The sequence below is a fragment of the Fukomys damarensis genome, unplaced genomic scaffold, assembly GCF_012274545.1.
Source record: "Fukomys damarensis isolate Sample0158 unplaced genomic scaffold, DMR_v1.0_HiC HiC_scaffold_26, whole genome shotgun sequence".
Classification (NCBI taxonomy): Eukaryota; Metazoa; Chordata; class Mammalia; order Rodentia; family Bathyergidae; genus Fukomys; species Fukomys damarensis.
This window is the reverse complement of record NW_022900938.1, coordinates 24,911,733-24,932,852: the sequence shown is the minus strand read 5'-3', so window position 1 is coordinate 24,932,852 and position 21,120 is coordinate 24,911,733. Positions and strand designations below refer to the sequence as shown.

Here is a 21,120-nt window from a genome sequence, read left to right as displayed (position 1 = left end):
TGAAAGCACAAGGTCCTGAGTTTGATCCCTGGTATTGGAAAAAAAAAGAGAGAAGATAAACAAATAAATAAACTCACAGGAATGTGACTAAATTCAGAAAGATTTTCTTGAAGTCAGGCAGCAGATGCCAAATGGCTGTGTAACGAAACTTTCTCTTAAGCTTCCCCAACAGACATTTCTACACAGAGCTTAAATGAACTGGTCACTTCAATCAAAATTTACTCTTCCTGCCCTTTCTTAGAAGATCTTAGTTCCCTGCAGGCATCCTTTAAAAGTTTTTCTCAAACTTAAAGGATTTTTCTCAAATTTCCAGCAAAACTATGAGTAGCAAACTTTAATGTTGATTCAGGAGGATAATTTTAATTCCAAGACACCAGCCAAAAGTATCTAAAGCAACACTTAACTCTGAATCTGTTATACAAAAAATTTCCTGGTAACAGTGACTTCCATTAATGATAATGGTTCCTTGTGAGAGGCTCAAGGAATTTTACCAAAATCCTCTTTTGAAGATCAGAATTTTTCAGTTTCTATGTCTAGAGTCAAACCATACTGATTTTGTTTAATATTATACTTGTCTTGCAGATATAAAACTTGCATATCAAATAAATCAAGTTTTAAATGACTTACACACTATTTAATACTATATAAAAACTATTCAATGAAGTACTACTGTGCTATAAAGAAGGATAAAGCTGAGTCATTGGTAGGAAAGTGAATGCACCTTAAGACTAATGTTGAGTGAAGTACATCAGACACACACACTTAGATATCACATGATTTCTCTTAAATGAGAAATCCAGGGGCCGGGGATTTAGCTCGGGGGTTCGGCGGCCTGCCTTGCAAGTGCAAGGACCCCAGTTCAATCCCCGGTACCAAGAGATAGAGAAGGGGACGGGAGGGGAGGGAAGGGGTGAAAGGAAGCGGATGTGCTATTACATGCAGTCGGCATAGTGTACTGAAGAATGTAGCAATTGTGTGCTGAAAACATGTACTGATAAAAACAAAGATCTGAAAGAAAAAAGATGGAAAAACACCTTTTTGGTAAATGATCTATGTGATGGTCATATACTGTGGATCCATGGATGAGGATACCACTGACATTTTTAAGGTAGTAGGGCTTGAACTCAGCTCTACTACTGAGCTACATCCCCAGTGCTTTTTATTTTACTTTTTGAGATAGGGTCCTACCAAGTTGCCCAGGCTGGCTTCAAAGTTGGATCTTCTTACCTCAGCCTCCCATGTGGCTGATATTACAGGTGTGTGTCACTGTGCTCAGTACCATTGTTTTGGGGTTTTGTTTTGTTTTGTTTCTCGAGAAAGGGTCTCACTATGTAGTTGAGACTGTCCTGGAACTCACTATGTAGCCCAGGCTGGTCTCGAACTCACAGCGATCCTCCTGTCTCAGCCTCCCGAGTGCTGGGATTAAAGGCGTGTGCCACCGCGCCCGGCGGTACCATTGATTTTTAAGATGCCAGATGTTGTGAACCGCTGTGGAGGGGCAAGTGAGGTGCTGGAATAGGGCGTATGGTGAGAACACCTTCAGCTCGTCCTAATGCAGTGCTCAGGGCAGAATTAGAGACCCACATAAAGGAGAGAAGGTATAGTGAGCCTGGAAGAGGAGGTAAACTCCTAGAGAGTTGAAGGGAGAGAATGACATGAGATGTCTGCAGACCAGGCCGGGAAGAATTTCAGTAAATCAGCCCAGGATATTCTTAACTTTCAACTTGGCCTCAACACTACCTAGGAAATGCCTACACCAGGAAAGAAACTCTGAGAGAGGGAGAAGAATCACGCCGCGTGTCTTGGGTGGGCTGTAGTGGAGAAAGGCACCCCTGTCTTTGGCGGACTGGTGAGGAGACTGTGTTTGTACGCACTAGCGGTAGACTGTGTGACCAGACAATATGTCTTATTCGGAATGAGTTTGTTTCTTTCTTTCTTTTTTTTTTTTTTTTTTTTTTTTTTTTTTTTTTTTTAGTATTGCATTTTATATAGAAAGGTGGAAGTGGATAGGAAATGAAGAGACAGCAACATTGAACGATTTTATAGGAAGTGCAGCAACTTCAGATGAGTCCATAGTTAAAGATGCATGGTGAGAAAGTGCAAAAGGCTTCGCCAGGATATGGTGAGAAATGAAGAGAAATTTGATGAAGAGGTTTGGGGAAGAGAGGAGTCATCCTACAGATAGACATGCAACCAAATGACCTGTACCATTACTATAGGTGGTGTTTTGATCTGAACACAGTGGTGTGTGTTGCTTCGTGCGTCATAAAAAAAGAAGTGATTTATTCATGGTAGGGCTAAAGAATCATGTTCGGGAATAGCCTAGAAATGTAGCGTGGGGAGCACATGAAGGCTGATAACTCTTGATGAGGGGGTGTTGAATACTGTCTCTCTACACCCCTGCACAGAACCAAGGGGGGAGCCCCATGCTGCCTTTAGCTTCAGTGAGTCACGCCGTGTTTGAACATAAAAGTTTTTCCTCAAGGTCCTAGGTTTAGTTTTCCACTTTTGTGGGTGGCCTGAGCACTATATTGAAGAGGATGTTGCCCGAGAAGCGACAAGTGAGATGCTAGTCTCACAGGCATGGTCTTTAGCAATCACTGCTAGGCAGTTTCTGTTTCACCCTTTCTGTGGGATGTGCTTCTGTGAGCAGTGGCTTGATGCATTCAGCAAGCCTTGTGCCATATTGATCAAGGTAGTGAGGTACTGTCATGTTAAATCCAGGCAAGTCTCAGAAAACCCACTTGGTAAGTGTTCTTCCTAGCCACTTTTACACTGTGTGATTAAACAGTGATTCTTGAAGCCAGAAACATGACATCTTGCCTTTGATTTAGAAGCTGGAAGAACAGTATTTATCTGCAGTAGAAGCCCAGTTTAGAATCCTCGTTTGTCTTTGTAGTATTAGCAGGTGTCCAGTAGGTGTCACTGTTCCCGCCTGTGTTCCCTAGCTTTACTGAGTAATGTTTAAGGAAGGCTCAGTTTGGGGGCAATACTTTATCAGTGGTCTAATGACAGCTCCTCTTAGTTTGCTGTTGTGTGTAGTACTAAGTCACATAACCTGCCACAGTATTTTTTGTGTAAGTATTTTTCTCTATAAGCATAAAATGGGAAACTTCCTGGCTAGATATTTCATTGTTTCACATACAGAAAATATAACTTAATTTTTATCTACTGGAGGTCGAACCCAAGGGTTCATATATACTAAGCAAGTACTCTACCACTGAGCTACATCCCTAGTCCTTTTTATTTTATTTTTGAGGCAGGATCTTCCTAAATCGCCCAGGGGAGCCTTGAACTTGGGATCCTTCTGCCTGTGCCTCCCGAGTGCGGTTACACTTGTGCACCACCACACCCAGCTCAGAGCATGTATATTTTTAAAAACTAATAAATTTTGTGTTTAAAGCATTAATACTGCTTATATATTCAACTTTCAATTTAAAAATAAGACAGATAAGCTGAATTGCTTTTATTCACAATTCTTACACCAAATATGTGGATCCTCTCACCCCAACAACTAACTCTCCGGTACCAGCTTAACATCCTACAATGCAGTGCAATTCTCTCTACCTGGAGTTAGTGTGAGATCCCGCAGTAAGGGCGCAGTCCCACAAGCCTGACCCTCTCCAACACCAAGCGCAAGTCTCAGGCCTCCTGTACTTCTTACCAATGCCTTCTAAGTTGGGGATTACCATGGCCCTCTTGCCCGATTTGATAATTTGTATAATGACTCACAGAATCCAGGAAGGCAGGTTACTTACAGTTACACATTTATTATAAAGGATAAAACTAAGGAATAGCCACAAGGAAAAACAACATAGGGTAGCATACACAGTAAGGGGCTCTGAGCCTACATCTCTCTGGGCACAGCACCCTCCCCACACCTCCAGTGGCTGCCAACCTGGGAAACCCCTGTATCCCATTGGTTAGTGATTGTTATGGAGGCTCCCCTACAGATGCATGATGATGGGTTACTGGCTTTTGGTGACTAATTCAACCTCTCTCCCCTCTCCCCTGCCAGAATTCAGTAGGCGGGTATGAAAGTTTCAGCTCTATAGTTACATGATTGGTTTCTCAATCAAGAATCGCCTCCACCCCTACTCTTTGTATCTAGAGCCTTGGTTTGAGCCACTTACCATAAACTCAGGTGTGGTTGAAAGACACTTGTTACCAGCAACAAGACTCTTATCACCCAAACAATTACAAGGATTTTAGAAGCACTTTTGTCGGGAACTGGGGACAACAGCCAAATATGTATTTCTTATTATATCATAGATAGATAATTCGTAGTAAACTTTTCAAAATTCGTAGTAAACTTCGTTCATAAACCAGACTCTACTGTGTAGATTTGAGATGTTCTAGCCATCCATCAGTGTATGCCCTCCCAAAAGCTATACTCAAAAAAGATGAAGGAATCAGGATGGCTGCACATGCCTGGAATCCCAGCACTCTGTGAAGTTGATGCAAAGGATACCAAGCTCGAGCCCAGCATGATAACTTAGCATGACCCTGTCTCAAAGTAAAAAATAAAAAGGGCTGGGGGATGTAGTTCAGGCCCTGGATTCAGTCCCCAGTATCACTGAGGGAGGGAGGAAGGGAAGAATGGAGGTAGAGGGGAGGGGAAAGGGAGAGAGACAGACAGACAGGGAGAGAGAGAGAGGGAACACCTCTTCTCTTGCTTTGAAAGAAAAATACCTGAATTTGGGAGCTGGTCTTAGATATGGTGAAAGACTAAAAAGTGGTATAATGAACAAAGACAGCAAGTTCCCTCTTTTTTAGTGTATGTGCTGCCAAAGCAAGCACAGTAAGTTCCCTCTTCTCTCCCTGTGTCCATCATCTGTCTGAAATGCCCTTGTCAGTGGTATGCTTGAGGCTGGGCTGCTGCAAATAAGGAGGCATGCTTGCTCCTGTATGGCCTGTGCTACAAGAAACCTACATTCTTTTTTTTTTTTTTTTTTTTCTTTCTCCATACCAGGGATCAAACTCGGGACCCTGTGCTTGTGAGGCAGATACGCCACCACTGTGCTAGCCCAAGAGTCCCACATTCTTCTGCTTGAACCATTGTTAAAATTTAGTTACATAGCACCCCTGAGTGCAAAGGAGGTTGGGAAACTTGTGTGTGTCCAGAAAATAGGAGCAAATAGACTTAGTGGACAACGAGCAGTTTACGCCACAGTGCAAGTCCCTGGTTGGTTTAATTGGCAGTGACCTTCATACACGGTTCTTGGTGTCCTTTTCAGGAAGTGCACTCAGTGTACAGAATTCTGGCTGGGATTTTGAGCATCGGGAATGTTGAGTTTGCAGCTATTTCCTCTCAACACCAAACCGATAAGAGTGAGGTGCCCAATGCAGAAGCTTTGGAAAATGGTAATTATTTGATGTTCGTGTATTGTGTTGCCAAAGTACCTGTGAAACATACTTATTGCTTTCACTTTGGTGGTTTTTGAGGAATTGGAAGGATATAACGCAGCTGTTGCCGATCCCTCTATTGGCTCTGGATGTTTCCATTAATATTTCTCCTAGAAGTCCCTGTGGCCTACCAGGGTTGCTTCCATAAGCTGTAAATGGAGTTTCTGCATGAAAGAATGCTGTGGCAGGAACTTGAGGCAGTGGTTCTCAACCTTGGCTGCTGTTGAGAATCCTTTGCACGTTTTTGAAAAAAAAATAAAATAAATACAGGCAGTTGAGTTCATTGATTCAGCATCAGCAGGAGAGGAAGTAGGCACCTGTTTATTCTTAAAGTTTCAACGATTATTATGGTGGCACAAAGAATGAGAATTCTAAGTTATAAAAGGGAAACTGATTAAAGTGGGGTAAAAACATTTCCGTGTAAAATTGCATCACTTAAAAAATATCATCATTGTCATTCTTTGTTCTGCAGTGAGCTGAAAATTGAATTTTTCTAAATGAGGTGACAATTAAATTTTGTATCTTATAACCAGGAATCCCCCCTCTCAAGAAGAACCAGGTTGGCAAAGCAGAAGGTATTCCCTCCCATTAATGATCTGAATCAAAATTACTCAGTTATACTCATTGCCTAGGTCCTCTCCTGAATAAGAACAGGACTCTGTATGAGCCCAGCTCTCTGGCTAGCTCTTGCCTAACCTGAATCACATTAATTTTCTACCAAGAATGGAATCAAACTGCTGCCCTTTTTAGGACCTTTAAGATATGAACACACTGTACTTCATGACTAAGAGAAAAATCTTGTCTGGAGCTATTGCTCCAATTTATCTGATAGAAGGCAACCCCTCCATCCCTCTGTTTCATCAAACACCTATGAAGAGCCTTCACATCAGTTTGGGAGCTTTTTGGGGTTAGGGCCCTTGCTTGTTTTTCTTGACTTGAAGTGCCTAGGACAGAACCTGGCACATAGTAGATGTCACATAAATGTTGACTGAAAACGGAATGGAGGGATGGCCACATTCCATAGTGTCACCCTTATTTTTGGTTCCAGCTGCTTTTGTTCTCTGCATCAGCCCGGAGGAGCTGCAGGAGGCCCTCACCTCCCACTGTGTGGTCACCAGGGGTGAGACCATTGTCCGTGCCAACACTGTGGATAGAGCTGCTGACATCCGGGACGCCATGTCCAAAGCCCTGTACGGGAGGCTCTTCAGCTGGATTGTGAATCGCATCAACACACTCCTGCAGCCAGACAGAAACATATGGCAAGTTCCCCAGGGAAGCAGGGGTTTCAGGAGGGCTGTCTTCCACCCACTGTCTCCAAGGGCTTGCAGCGGGAAGCATTTGATCCTCCCTGGGGTTTTCTCTAGCACAGCTCTCAGGCTTTCTCCTTTAAAAGACTCATGAGGATCCAGGAGAGATGAAGTGTTTAATACCTGAGAGGGGGGTGATTGATGGAGCCATTCAAGCAGAGCAATTAAGAGGGGAGGCTCGGCCGGGCGCGCTGGACAAACCGGGTCGCCCCAAGCTCTACAGCTTAATCAGCTGCATGCTCGAGTCACACGTTCCCCATCTGTAAGATGACGATAAAATGGCCTCTTGGTGATCTTAGCATCAAATGAGACATTCTGTGAAAAGTTTTAAAGCGTAGTATCTTACATTATTAAATACTTTTCTCTCCTACGCATTAGTGGTTTCCTACATCAGGGAGGAAGTGACGTCACATTCTAAACAGTGCTGCCCCTGTTAAGCTTTGCGGTAGGCAGATGGGAGAATGTGGAAGTGACAGACCCTTCATCTACTCTATATGGGGGCCCCGAAGTAAGATTGTAAAGGATCCTACTGTTCGATATATGTATTATGACACCCAGGGTACAAATTCTGTAAGACACAACCGTCTCGCGTTGGAGGTGGTAGGGCGTGGCTTTCACACCTGAGTTGATGAACATTCTCGGGCACATCTGTTCTCATCATCTTGGGACAGATGATTCTTCCCCTAAAAATTTTTGCTCATCTCTCTCTTGCAGTAGTGCAGACCGTGGAATGAATGTGGGGATCTTGGATATTTTTGGGTTTGAGAATTTTCAGAGAAATTCCTTTGAGCAGCTCTGCATAAACATTGCCAACGAGCAAATCCAGTACTATTTCAATCAGCACGTGTTTGCTCTGGAACAGGTAGGAGTGAAATCTGGTTACTTAGCCAGATGGGGAAGGGTGTCTCTAAGCTGCCTACAATTTGAAGTAAAAACCCTTCAGTTAAACTAACAGGTAAAAGACTTGAGGAATTCGCCATAGTGGCACAGAGCCTCTTGACTCACAGGCTGAGGCAGGAGGATCACAAGTTTGATCCTACCTTGGGGAACTTAGTGACTTAGGGGATCCCTGTATCAAAATTTTAAAAATAAAAGAAATAAAAAGGGCTAGAGATATAGCTCGGTGCAAAAGCCCTGGGTTTAATCTTCAGTACCAAAAAAAAAAAAAAAAAAGAAAAGAGCAAGAGATAGACTATAGGAAAACCACTGGTGAGATGGTCTTGTCAAAAGTAAACAGCCAGTCTAATTTTACTCTGAAACAAAGACGTCTTAATTTCTGAGGAATGGTACATTTCTTCACTTGAGTGGAGCTAGTGACACACCAATTAAGTATTTCTTTAAGACGGTCTTTCATGTAGGCATATTGCTCAAAATACTTCATTCTCTTCTACTTTAATTCAACACATCTACAATGATGTCCAAAATGACACAGGATGACCCTGAATTCAGGATATGGGTTCTTAGCACCTGTGCGGGTCATGCCAATGTCATCCCTGTCCTTTGTACCAGACAGCCCAGGCACTGGTAGGATGTCTCAAGAGGGAGCAAGATATTATTTTGGATTTCTAGAAATGGAGGCCTTGCCCGTGTGGGTCTAGCGGTCAGTGCAGGAGGGTGAGAAGCCAGGGGACTAAAGGCTAGAGGCCTTTCTCCTGCAGCAGCAGAGCTCACACCACCCCAACCCTATGTAAACCCAAGTCTTTTGTGTGAAGGAGATGTAACAACTGACATTCCAACCAAGCCCTGTGGGTACCGGGATAGTTGTTTTAATATACAATAAAGACACACAAACTGGGCTGGGGATTTAGCTCAGTGGTGTTGCCGCCTGCCTCACAAGCACAAGGTCCCGAGTTCAATCCCCAATCCAAAAAAAAAGATACACAAACCGTATCTAGCGACTGTCAATTCTGGTTTTAGCACAGAGAAAATCTGGAGTGCAATCCTATCCCATCACCTTGCACAAAATTCTACCTTGGCCCAGGATTTAGCTCAGTGGTCTGCCCCCTGTCTCAAAAGTGCAAGGTCCTGAGTTCAATCCCCAGTTTAAAAAAAATTTTTTTTTTCTACCTTGTTTCTATCCAAGTTCCTTCCAGGTGCAGTTTTCTTTCCTTAAATGATTTCCTCAAGAATATAGACGTCTGCTTTCTTACCTGTGTAAGGTATACTTGCCACCCAAATAATATTTTTCACTTCTCTCTTTGCCTAAGTTTTTAAATTATGAGCTCCCAAGTGTAAGTTAAGGAGACTGCTTTTGCTCCCTTGAGCTGCCTATCGCAGGCCCCCAAGAAGTCTCACTTAAACAGCCAGCTGAAACAGCTTGATACACAGCTGATTCCTTTACTATGTACAGAAAACACAGCATTTTCTACATGCATTCAAGGTAGCCAGACCCAGGAAGCCCAGGCCAAAGTATCCTGGGGGCAAGGAGGTCAGCTTCAGGCTGGAGAGTCACACTCCGTCTCCCTCCAGATGGAGTATCAGAATGAGGGCATTGATGCCATCCCTGTGGAGTACGACGACAATCGTCCACTCCTGGACATGTTCCTCCAGAAACCCCTGGGCCTGCTTGCACTTTTGGATGAGGAAAGTCGGTTTCCCCGAGCAACAGACCAGACCCTGGTTGGTAGGTACCTTTTTGGATTAAAAAAAAAAAAAAAAAAAAAAAAAAAAAAAAAAAAAAAAAAAAAAAAAAAAAAAAAAAAAAAAAAAAAAAAAAAAAAAAAAAAAAAAAAAAAAAAAAAAAAAAAAAAAAAAAAAAAAAAAAAAAAAAAAAAAAAAAAAAAAAAAAAAAAAAAAAAAAAACGCACATAAATGGGAACAGAACTCGGTTCCTGTCATCAAACGAATGTGCTTTAATGCCTACCCTGTGTAGTTTGGCTGCCTGATGAGTTATAAAGTGTAGAAACTGTTTTCAATTGAATTGCAATGTTCTGGTAGAATTTGTGTCTTGAAGTCAACCTGTCATCATTCTTGAACCTTTCCACAGTTTTCGACTCCCCACCAAGCTCTAGTCCTAGTCAGTGCAGAAACCCTTTCCAGTCTCTGGCTTTCTGACTCATATTTCCCCTCTAGACTCCCAGCCAGTTTAGTCTTCCTAAGCCACCTTTTCCTCAGGTTACAGGTGTCTACAGGATGAAGAGAGGGCAACTCCTCCTGGCATCAAAGGGCCTCTCTTCTTTCCCCTGTTCTCTTGACTCCTCTTTCATCTGCAATCGGTAGTTTTGCACTAGCAAGCATTGCTCCCGACCTAGACTGGGAGAAGCCTTAGGTGACAGGGGCCCCGTCCTAGTGTCTCTAGTATTTATCAGGGACCTCAATGTTACTTACTAGCATGGATTCTTTGCCACATGAAAGATGAAAAATCAGACATGGACCAGTTTGTGAGCCGCTTCTCCATTGCTGAGGACTGTCAGCATTATCTCCCGTCTTTTTCAGGGGCTTCTAAAGGAGAAGCCTTCTTAGATCTTACCAATAGGCTGGGAATTCTTGCTCATTTCATATAGAAATCATAAATTGGCAGAGGACAGTTCTTTTGGTGTTAACAGCTCTATCTTAGTGACTTTCTCATCACTGAGACATGGTACCTGACATCCACAACGCTAAGGAGGAAAGGTTTGTTTCAGTTCATGATTTGTGGGGTTTCAGTCCATACCTGGCCAGCTCTAAGGCAGAGTGGCAGGAAGGAGAGATGATGGATCAAGGGAGGCAGGAGGGGGCTAGATCCTTCCAGGCCATACCCAGTGACCTACCTCCTCCCCAAATCACATCAGTCCACGGGTGAGAATCACACCCCATGATCCAGTCATCCCCTTAGATCCCTATCTGTGAGCACAGGAGGCACTGAAGGTACTTGTTAGGTATAAACCACAGCAAGCCCTGAGCTTTCCGCAGTGGCTATCAGCTCTTTGCTTCTTGGAGTAAGCAGCTACCACCAGGCCTCAGGAACTCTTCTTGCCCCTGGCACTGGTGGCTCCCAGCAATTCCCCGTTGCTCTCCACCGTCCTCTGCTGCTTGCCTTCCTCAGTGTTATAAGCCCCAGTTGCTGGCACCTTTTGACACCTGTAGCCTTTGATGTTACCAGCTCTGCTTGCTGGCGTCATCAACTTCAGCTGCTGGCTGCTTTCAGTGCCAGTAGCCGTTAGTGTTACCAGCTCTTGGTGTGCCAGTTCAACATGCTCTAACGCATGCTACAAATCACGAGTAGGCAAAACTATGCCATTGAAAAGTCTTTCCAGGACCTATACATCAGTGTGTGGACTGAAATCACTAAGGGTATGGGAGGCTGCTTACATAGGAAAAGAAGGTGGCCTTATGCGTGTGTACTATCAGACAGACGTTGGCTATGGGCAGTGGAGGGAACCCTTGACCTAATTGAGAAGGGCTGCAGAGGGGTAGAATCATCCAGAGAGGTGCAGGGCAGAGTCATCTGGGCTAGGTCTGTGCCTGCTGCTTGCTGCAGCCCAAGCACATATCTCTCGAAAGGGAGCCTGGTGTAGCCACGCTGGGTACTTTGGGGTAGCAATGGAAGAAAAGCAAAAAGTAACTCTTGGGGAGCATCAGGCCCTTCTCTCAGGTCAACTACAACAAAGAAAACATTGTGAGGAGGGACGGAAAGTTTCAACTTTACTCTTGGAAAATTGGTTAGTGGGAGAGATTCACTTCTAGGAGGGGAAATTGTCACCCCCAGTGGTTTTTCTTTAATCCATAATGTCACAGTTTGCTAAGGTTAAGCCTGTGTTGTCTGCTTCTCATGGCACATTCACATGGTTGAAAGCTACTTGACAGGGCCTGTGCTACCATTAGCATCCATGCTGGTGTTGTCAGAGGAAGCCAAACGTACCATCTTTGTGCACAGCTTGACACCGAACACAACTCTGAACAACTAAAGGAAGATCGGACACACACATTGTACAGGCAGTCTTTCTACACCTTTTACATAGTGTTAACTTCAGGGTGCTTTGAAAGCTTTTATTCTGGGTCTCTCGTGGCTCAAGGAGCATGTTCTTGTTTGAAGGAGCAGACAATCCATATTGTAACTTTCCGATATGAAAATCCATACAGATAAATTTGAAGATAATCTCCGATGCAAGTACTTCTGGAGGCCCAAAGGAGCGGAGCTGTGCTTTGGCATTCACCACTACGCTGGAAAGGTGAGGCGAGTGGCATTATGCAACCTGAGTCTTGCGGAGTGAGCGTCCGAATTGCCCTGCTGGTGCCACTCGTGAAACTGCTTGTAGATTTTGTTCTCCACTTAATTATTCTTGAATCCCCAGTCATAATTCTCAGACCATCTCAGTGCTGCTGCTCACTGAAACTTGCCCTGGCATAGAAGCAATATCTCGCCAGGGTGGCCCACAGAGCTGCCATCTGCTGCCCACCTGAAGGTTGGCCCCGAACTGACAGCTCTCCAGAGAGAAAACATATTATAGGCTTCACAGTGTTCTGCAGGGAATGTTGACATTCTGAAGTCATTTGGAGATGCCTGAGTAATGCAAGAGGGTTAACAGCACAGTAGGGACCAGTTTCTAGCACCTTAAGCGTACATCTCCATGCCACTAGCAAGGTCTAGATGAAGGGGAAAGAGTTTCACTGCGTCACCCAGATGTTAAGCTTTTACAACATTAACTGAAATTTCTACTTCTCATATGTTTCAGTGTCAATTTCAAGTTCTGAAGCAGATTAGTGATTCTCAGAATTCTCTAGTTCTGTAGCCAGAAATTCATTGCTCCTAAAACTCCCAGAGGAGCCAACTGAATTATGGCTAATTGGTTCCTGTGGAGTTTGTTGAGGCCCTGGATCCAGAAAATGGATAGGAGTTTAATACAAGGCTTTGAGGATTATTTTGTCAATACAAAGTGTATCAGAGTTATCTTTCATATTCATATCATGGCATTGAAACTAATTTTGCCTGACTAGATGTTGGCCAAAAGGTAATTCTCATATTATAAGGAGAGGGGATTCTGTTTCTCTCCACATAGTATTTTATGCTATATATTTTGGATCCTTGTTATAAATTGCAATCCAGGTTTTGCCCTTAACTACTTCATTTACTTTAACACTGATATATGACTATATCTTAATGTCCTCCAAGTCTGCGATACCAAGCCTTACCCAGACTCACCATCCTGTTCTCTCTGCTTCTTATTGACTTCTTCCTGTCACCACTCTTACACTTCCCTCCTTTTATACCCATTTTTCCTACCCACCTCTCTTCCTTCTTTCTTCTTCTCCCCTTTCTAGGGTCCTATATTGGCCACTTTCCTCATTCTTGAGACACAGTGCCTACCACCCACAATTTAAAGGATGAGAGGTTTATGTTGGCTCACAGTTTCAGAAGTTTCTGTCCATCATTGGAAGTCTCAAATGCAGAAACAGCGTGGTAGAAGGGCCAGCTGTGAAAGAAAGCTGGTTATGTCATGGCAGCCAGGAAGCAGAGAGAGAAGGAGTATGTACCAGGAGGGAGATACACCCTTTTAGGTCACATTCCCAGGACCTGGGCCCCACTTTCTAACAGCACACTCAGCTACAAACTCATCAGTGTATTAACCCACTGATGCACACAGTGCCCCTATCTTCCAGTCACCTTCCGAAAGCCCCACCTCTGAATGCATGAGGCTTTGGGGATATTCAAGATCTAAACCATAACATTTTCCCCAGCCCCCAAAAGACTCACACACATCCCTTTATTCAGAAGGTATTTAGTCCAACTCTTAAGAGTTGCCGAAGTTTTAACAGTTTCAGCATTGCTGAAAAGTCCGAGTCTAAAGTCTCCTCTGGGACTCAAGGCAAACTTTTTGTTGTGAGCCCCTGTGAAAAATCAAAAGAAAGTTAAACACTTCCAGCATACAATGACACAGGGTAAATATACCCATTCCAAAAAGAAAGAAATACGGGGATAAAAAGAACTGGGACCAAAGTACAACTGAATCCCAGTGGGGCAAACATTAAATCTTATAGTTCCATGTCCAGCACTTGGGACATGTTGTAGTAAGATATGAAGTCCAAAAGGTTTGCATATTCTTAGTTCTATGGCATTGCCAGTTGCAGCCTCATGGCTTCTCCTTCGGGTGACTTCGCTCACTGCCTGTTGCATTCCTAGTAGATGGTCCATGTTTGTGGTGTCTCCAACTTCCTAAGGTCTACATTGAACTTCTGGCTTCACCTCACAGCTTCACATACTGCCCTCTCAGGAATACACAGCTTGGCTTCCCAGGTTTCTTCTGAAATCTGAGTGGTTGCCTCCCTGACATCACAGCACTTGTATCCTGTATAACTGTAAAACCAGCACACCTATAAAAAGACCTGGATAATGCCAAGGCACACCAGTTCAAGCAGTGGCCAAGCTCTCTTGGACCCAGACTGCAGAGGTCTGTCTCTGAGTGCTTGGACAGCTGGGTACTATGAAATGAATCACAAGGAACTAGTTCCCTAGGCAGACCTTTTAAAGCAGGAGGCCCTGGGGCTCTCTTCTCAAAGTAAATTCTTTCACTTTTGCATTTTTGAGCCCACAGATTCCTGAAGTACTCTTAAGGAAACTTTTCTATTGTCCTGATGCAAAGCGCTTAGCTTCTTTTTAATGATAATCTTTTCAGCAACCATAATTAACAGTGCCCCAACTTGGCAGGCATTTTCTGTTGGTGAAACTGTGTACTTTTTAAATCATTGAACTCTTCCACTTACTCACTATAGATCTTGCTGTAAACATCAAACGGTACCCATGCTACAGCCTGAATATTGGTTTCCTTGAAAGTTTTTTCCACCATATTAATTACTCTGTCTCCCTTAATCTCTGCCTCTTGAAGTCTCAGGACATGATCAAAATGTAGGCAAATTTTCTACCACAGCATAGCACCCATGGCCTGGAATCCAGTTGCTAAAGGAATCCTTATTCCCAAGTTAACAGCTCCTGAGACTGGTCTTTATTGACTGTATTACTGTTATCATTCTTTCTTCTGAGCTCTGACCAGAATCTCCCATCAGTCTCTGCCTGAAACATTCTAGGATTCTAGGTGGCATCTCCAGACCTTTCTAAACTCCCGTGAACCAATTCCAAAAACTTCTGCACCACGCAGTAAGGTAATCACAACAGCCCTACTCCCAGTACCAAAATCTGTCTTAGTCACTTTCCTGTCACTGGGATACAATACCTAATACCTACAATTTAAAGGACGAGAGGTTTATCTTGGCTCAGAGTTTCAGAAATTTCATTGAATGGTTGGCAGGCTCAAAGGCCGAAACAGCATGGTGGAAGGGCCAACTTTGGAGGAAAGGTGCTTGTGTCGTGGGAGTCAGGAAGCAGAGAGTGAAGGGGGCGCTAAGGAAGGAGATACCCCCCTCCGGGTAATGTCCCCAGTGACCACCTCATCTGGCAAAGCCCCACCTCCCAACAGTACACTCATGAGCACAGTGCCCCACATCACCTCGAACACATGAGACTTTGGAGAAAGAGCGCAGATCTGAACCATAGCAGATCCCCTTTTCTCTGAACTCTGTGTCCATTGCAATCCTCTTGTCATTTAAAACTCATTTGTAATGCCCACAATCCCTGCTCTCTGGGAGACGAAAACAGGAAGATCCTAGGTTTGATTCCAGCCCCGGAAACTTAGAGACTTAGCAAGACACTGTCTCAAAATAAAAAATAAAAAAGCACTGAGAATGTGGCTCAGTGGTAGAGCACCCTTGGGTCAAACCTCAAGAAAAAAAAAACAACTTTATTTGTAGACAAGAAAAGGGATTCTTTGGGCTATTCCTTAAATTTTCTCTGAGCTAGGTCCTCTTTGTGCTGAGAACCAAAAGCTGTTCAGGCCAGCATCCTTGAGATCCCCTGAGTACCCTCAGCGGCTGTGAGAGTTTGGGTATAAGAATGGAGCCCAGCTGCACAGATTAGATGCCTGTCTATCACTCACATTATTCAATCTCATTTTAAATGCCTGACTTCCCATCAGTAAAATGAAGATAATAGTGTTTCCTTCACAGGGTGGGTGCTTCCAACATAATAAGTGTTCAATATGTTTTAATAATTATCCTAATATGAAATATCTTTGATAGGATCCTTTTCTTCAAAAAGAACTGAACAAGAAGCTAAGTTGACCTGTCAAAATTAAAACTTTCTTCTCTTGTCTGTTTTTCCTCTTTGTTTTTGTTCTGTTTTTGGAAACAAGGTCTCTCTTTGCAGTTCAAACTGGCCTAGAACTCACAGTGATCCTTCAACCTCAGCCTCCTGAGGGCTGCGATTACAGGTGTGTGCCACCATGGCTCCATCACCTTCTTTATCTGATATCCTGGATTTTTTTTTTAACCTTTTGTTTCTTTTCCGGTACTGGGGATCGAACTCAGGACCTTGTGCAGTGAGGCAGGAGCGGTGCCACTGAGCTAAACCTCTGGCCCCCTGGATTTTAAAGTCTGTGTCAAAATGATTTTACAACTTGATGGTGTCTCCAAGATGGACAGTTATCTTGGTAACTTGTCAATTTCTGTTTGTGTTGCAGGTATTATATGATGCTTCTGGGGTTCTTGAGAAAAACAGAGACACCCTCCCTGCTGATGTGGTTGTAGTCCTGAGAACGTCAGCTAACAAGCTTCTTCAACAACTCTTCTCAATCCCTTTAACCAAAACAGGTACCTGGGAACCCCCTGTCAGTCTTGTCTGTCTCCATTTAGGACCTAAATACTGCTGTGGCTGTGCTGCTAACATTGAACTTCCTTAAGTAGGGTTAAGCGTCTGTTTGAGTTCAGGAAAAGAAGAGTGACTTTCTTTTGTAATTTGACCCCACAGTAGAAATGTGTGTACTTTCCATAACCTTAACTCTTAGACTTGTGGTTTTCTTTGCCTGCCTCCTTTTTTTTTTCCACTTATAAATCTGTATGTTATTAATTCATGGTAAGCATTCTAGGGTAGTCTCAGTTTACCTAGAATTATTGGGAAGACGTTTCCACTCTTGTATGATTCCAAATGGAAAGTGTTGTAGACCAGTGGTCATCTGATCTCAGAGGTTGCCTGATCCAACTTCCTACTTAGTTGTCACCCCACCTCACCATGCTCCTAACCAAGCTGGGACATACCGGGCCTCACTTACTGACAGTCATCCTCTGTGTCGCTGCCCCATCAGCCCTCAGGCCAGGAGCTGGACCAGAGAATTTCCAGTCTTTGCTGTTTTGCCAAATGCGTTCTAATTGAGTGGAGATCCTCGGATTTACCTGGGCTTCTGCTGCTGTGGGAAGTCTTCTCACAGCTCTGCTCTCAAGGTTTTTGTGTCTGGAAACAGCTGTGGTTATGCTTTGTAAAAAGAGTGATAGAAATCTCTTTACTCTGATTTTCTTCTCACATTCCTCTTTGAACCATTGGTACTGTTCTAGCATTGGACAGACGTGTGCTAACAGAAAGTGACTGCCAGGTCTGATTTTCTTCTTTTTTTCCCCTAGTGAGGATTGAACCTAGGGCCTTCTTAACTGAGCTACATCCCTGAAATAATTTTTTCTTTGAGACAGGATCTTGCTAAATTGCCGAGACCGGTCTCAAACTTGTGATCCTTCTGCCTTATCCCCCCAGAATGCTACGATTACAGGTGTGTGCCACTATACCTGGCCCAAGTATGATTTTTAACAACATGCAGAGTAAATAAAACACTAAAGGAAGAAAAACAGGCTAGAACCTTTGCTTCATCTGTTCTCAGGAGGACGGTTGAAAGCAGGCTCTTAACTTCCTTCTGATATGCTCCTATAAACCAAGCGAGTAGTAGGAGGCCCGTCAGAAGGCTGCCGCCAGCTTCCTCTTCACATTCTCCTTGAGTACAGCAGGATTTAATTCATTATGTTCCCCCTCGGAGACCTGGGCAGGCGTGAGCAGGGCTGGCCCATGCTTGCCCACACTTTAGGGTACGGGCTCCTCCTCAGGCAACTTCTCTGTAGAGGCAAAGACACAGCCATAGTAAATAGGAGGTGTACTCTCTGAGTAAAATCTATCCAAATGACTCTTCAGCTGGCATTGACACTCTATAAATGAGAGTAATAACTTGTTCTCAACTGGATTTTCAATAGGGGAATAAAAACAATTTCAGGTCTGGGGCCACTAGGTGGTGCTATGCAGAAAGCAAGGGTGTGCTGCGAGTTCCAGCCCAGCTTGATTCGGCTCACAGCGGGGAGGAGGGGGAGCAAAGAGCCTCTGCTGACGCTTCTAATTTTTTATTTCCTTCCAAAGAGCTTGTAACTTTTTTCTGAATCTTATCTAGACATTGTACTCCAAGTGAAAAAAGACTAGAAACAAACATGATATCTGGACAAGCTGCTTCGTATCCTAAATTGTATGCATAATAATTTGAGATCCTAAAGTTGACTTTTTCCACATTTTGAGTATAATTAAGTTACACATAAACAATCAAACGTAGTAGTGCGATTATGTTTTATTCCTCCACTTAGGGCCTAAATACTGCCATGGCCTTGAACTCGCATCCTTTGGTCTTAGAATCCTGAGTGCTGGGATCATGGGTGTGCGCCACCACACTGCTCCCAGCACTTCCCTTACACAGTGCCCTGGATTTTAAAGCCTGGCTGTGTCAAGATGAATTTTGTGACTTGCTGTTGTCTCCAGGATGGACGATTACCTTGGTAACTTGTACTCAATTAACAGTGTAAAATGCACCCAATTAACAAACACTTAAGGAACAGTTTCTGGTGACAAGCCACTGTTTAAGCAACAAGGGGGCTGTAGAGGTAAAAAGACTGTGCCATTAAGCAACTTGAACCATTTTTGTGTGTGTGTGGTACTGGGAATTGAACCAGGGCCTGCACATGGAGCTACATCCCATTCATTTTTATTTGTATTTTCTTGAGGCAGAGTGTCACTAAGTCACTAAATTGCCCAGGCTGGGCTTGAACTCGTGATCTTCCTGCCTCAGCCTCCCAGAGTGCCAGGATTACAGATGTGTGCTACCACACCTAGGTCTAGATCTTTCTTTTAACTTTACTTTCTACTTAGAATTGAGAGTTATTTCTCTCCTAAATGTGATAATTGCCCCCAAACCTCAGTTTTAAAGTGATTATGCATCCTTTATTGAATGTTAATTAAGCTTTTAACTTTTAAAACATCCATATCTAAGTCAGGCATGGTGGCACACATCTATAATCCCAGCAGCACTTGGAGGCTGAGGCAGGTGGATCACAGCAAGTTCAAGGCCAGCCTGGGCTACACAGTGAGTTCAAGGTCAGCATGAACTGAATAGTGTGATTCTGTCACAAAAAACAAATAAAATATCCATATCTATATTTTTAATTATATTGTGAAGGTGGGAAGACCTCACTGCATCAAAGTAACTCATGCTGTTTTGACTGAAATATTTGTCTCAGGCAGATGTCTGCCCCTTAAGATGGGGAAAATGACTGTACCTTCCTGTGAGAAGCAGAGTCCCGCACATCCTGGTATTCTGGAAAGGAGTATGCTGACATGTTTTGTGCATGAAAATTTTTTTGTCATCATTTTTATTTTTGTTTGTTCTGCTTCAAGCCCTTAACTAATTGTTTGTTTAAATTAAATTGGGCTGGTCACGATGGTGCATGCCTGTAATCCCAGCTATTCAGAAGCCTAAGGCAGGAAGACTACAAGTTTGAGGCCAACCTGGGAAATCTAGTAAAACCCTATTCTAAAATAAAATTATGAAAATGGTGTGTGTGTGTGTGTGTGTGTGTGTGTGTGTCTCAGTGACAAAGCTCTTGCCTAGTGTGTGGGAGGTCTGGAGTTTGATCTCCAGTGCCACAGAACAGAAACAAAAAAGCAAATTGGATTAATTCAGTGAGCATAGATATTATGAGCAGTTACTTTACATACCCCACTGAGGGAGGAACTGTAGGGAGGACTGGAAAAGATCAAAGTTGGAAGGCACTGGGGACTGCAACCCTAAACTTAAAGAGTCCAGGGCCGGGGATTTAGCTCAGTGGCTCTGCTGCTTGCCTTGCAAGCGCAAGGTCCAAGTTTGATCCCTCGTACCAAAAAAAAAAAAAAAAAAAGAGTCCAGTGGTGAATCTCTGTACTGTCACTGTTGTTGTCATTAAATTCCAAAAATTTTTAAATTTCTTTGATTTCTTCTGTGATCCATTGGTTATTTAGGAGTACAGTGGTACCTGGGTTCACAAATGCTTTTTCCTGTGAACAGTTTTGTTCTAAAGCGGAGGTATTTGGCAGAATTTTGTTTTTGTCTCTGAACTTTGCATTGGGTGATGAAGATGACTGCAGCCATCTTTCCTGCATGAACACGAATATGGTCGTCTTTTCTAGAATCGTGGAACAAATTAAGGTCACGAACCCAGGTACAACCGTATATTGTTAATTTTCCAAGAGCTTTAGCCTCTTCTGAAGTTGATTGCACAGTGGTCTGATGGTATGCATGAGGTAGTTTCTTTCTTTCTTCTGTATTTATCTGGGCAGGCTTTGTGGGCTGGTGTATGGTCTGTTTGGGGGTGTACCATGTGCTGCTGGGAGGAGTGCATGTTCTTGTGGAGGGGTGAAATGCTCTGTGTATATCCACTGGGTCCATGGTTCAGGGGGTGTGGGTCACTGAAATTTCTTCAGTGGTTTTTTTTTTTTGTTGATCTGTCTCCTTATGAGAGTAGAGTATCAAAATCCCCTCCTGTGAAAAGATAAAGAAGGACCTTTGAGATACTAGTCTTTGTTTTCAGTGAGACTCATCAGAAAGCCTCAGGCTGATTTTCCTGTCCAGTTATCTTCATGTCTTGGCTCCTGGGCAGGTAGTACTCCTGTCACTTATAGGTAACAAAAGGAAGTATTAGGGCTTATTTTAATTTCTTATCAAGATTGTAAGGATCAACCGCTGTATATATGTATGGCTGTGTTAGCTTCCATTACTAGAACAAATACCAGAGATCAGCAGCTTCACAGATGAAGGTTTATTTTGGCTTACAGTTTTAGAGGTTTCAGTTGATGCTCAGGTGGCCCAGCTTCTCTGGGCCTCAGTGAGGCACACATCATGGTGGACCAAACCTTTAGAGACCAGACAATCATAGCAAGACTGTGTAGTGAAACAAAACTGCCCTCTTTTCTGAAAGAGAAAAAAAGAAAGAGACCACGGTTCCATTGTCCCCTTGAAGATCATGCCCCCAATGACCCTAAGACCTCCTGGTAGGCCCCACCTCCTAAAAGGGTCTGTCACCAAGCCTTTACATATGGGCCAGATCCAAACCATAGCAGTAACCATAACATTCGATCAGAAATAAATATCCATGTGGCATTTTTCTGTTTCCTGTTCCTACTTTCCTACTCATGTACATTTGAGAGCACCAGAGAGATTGAATGTGTGCAGTGAAATCATGGGCCTAGGGTGGCCAGGAGGATGGGCTCCTTCCTGGTTTCTGCAGCCCCCTCCCCTCCCTCCTCTCCCCTCATGAGGTGCTTCTTCCA

The 21,120-nt window shown here is 43.5% G+C and overlaps 1 protein-coding gene across 1 annotated transcript in view; it reads left to right on the top strand.

Moving 5' to 3' along the window:
- Myo3b (myosin IIIB) overlaps nucleotides 1-21,120 on the top strand; it is a 453,146-nt gene that overhangs the window by 203,490 nt on the left and 228,536 nt on the right. Inside the window, exons 18-23 of the mRNA XM_010606961.3 lie at nucleotides 5,238-5,364; nucleotides 6,455-6,665; nucleotides 7,428-7,575; nucleotides 9,183-9,336; nucleotides 11,775-11,863; nucleotides 16,202-16,331. Of these exons, the coding sequence (XP_010605263.1) occupies nucleotides 5,238-5,364; nucleotides 6,455-6,665; nucleotides 7,428-7,575; nucleotides 9,183-9,336; nucleotides 11,775-11,863; nucleotides 16,202-16,331 (859 nt within the window). The remainder of the gene's footprint in view (nucleotides 1-5,237; nucleotides 5,365-6,454; nucleotides 6,666-7,427; nucleotides 7,576-9,182; nucleotides 9,337-11,774; nucleotides 11,864-16,201; nucleotides 16,332-21,120) is intronic.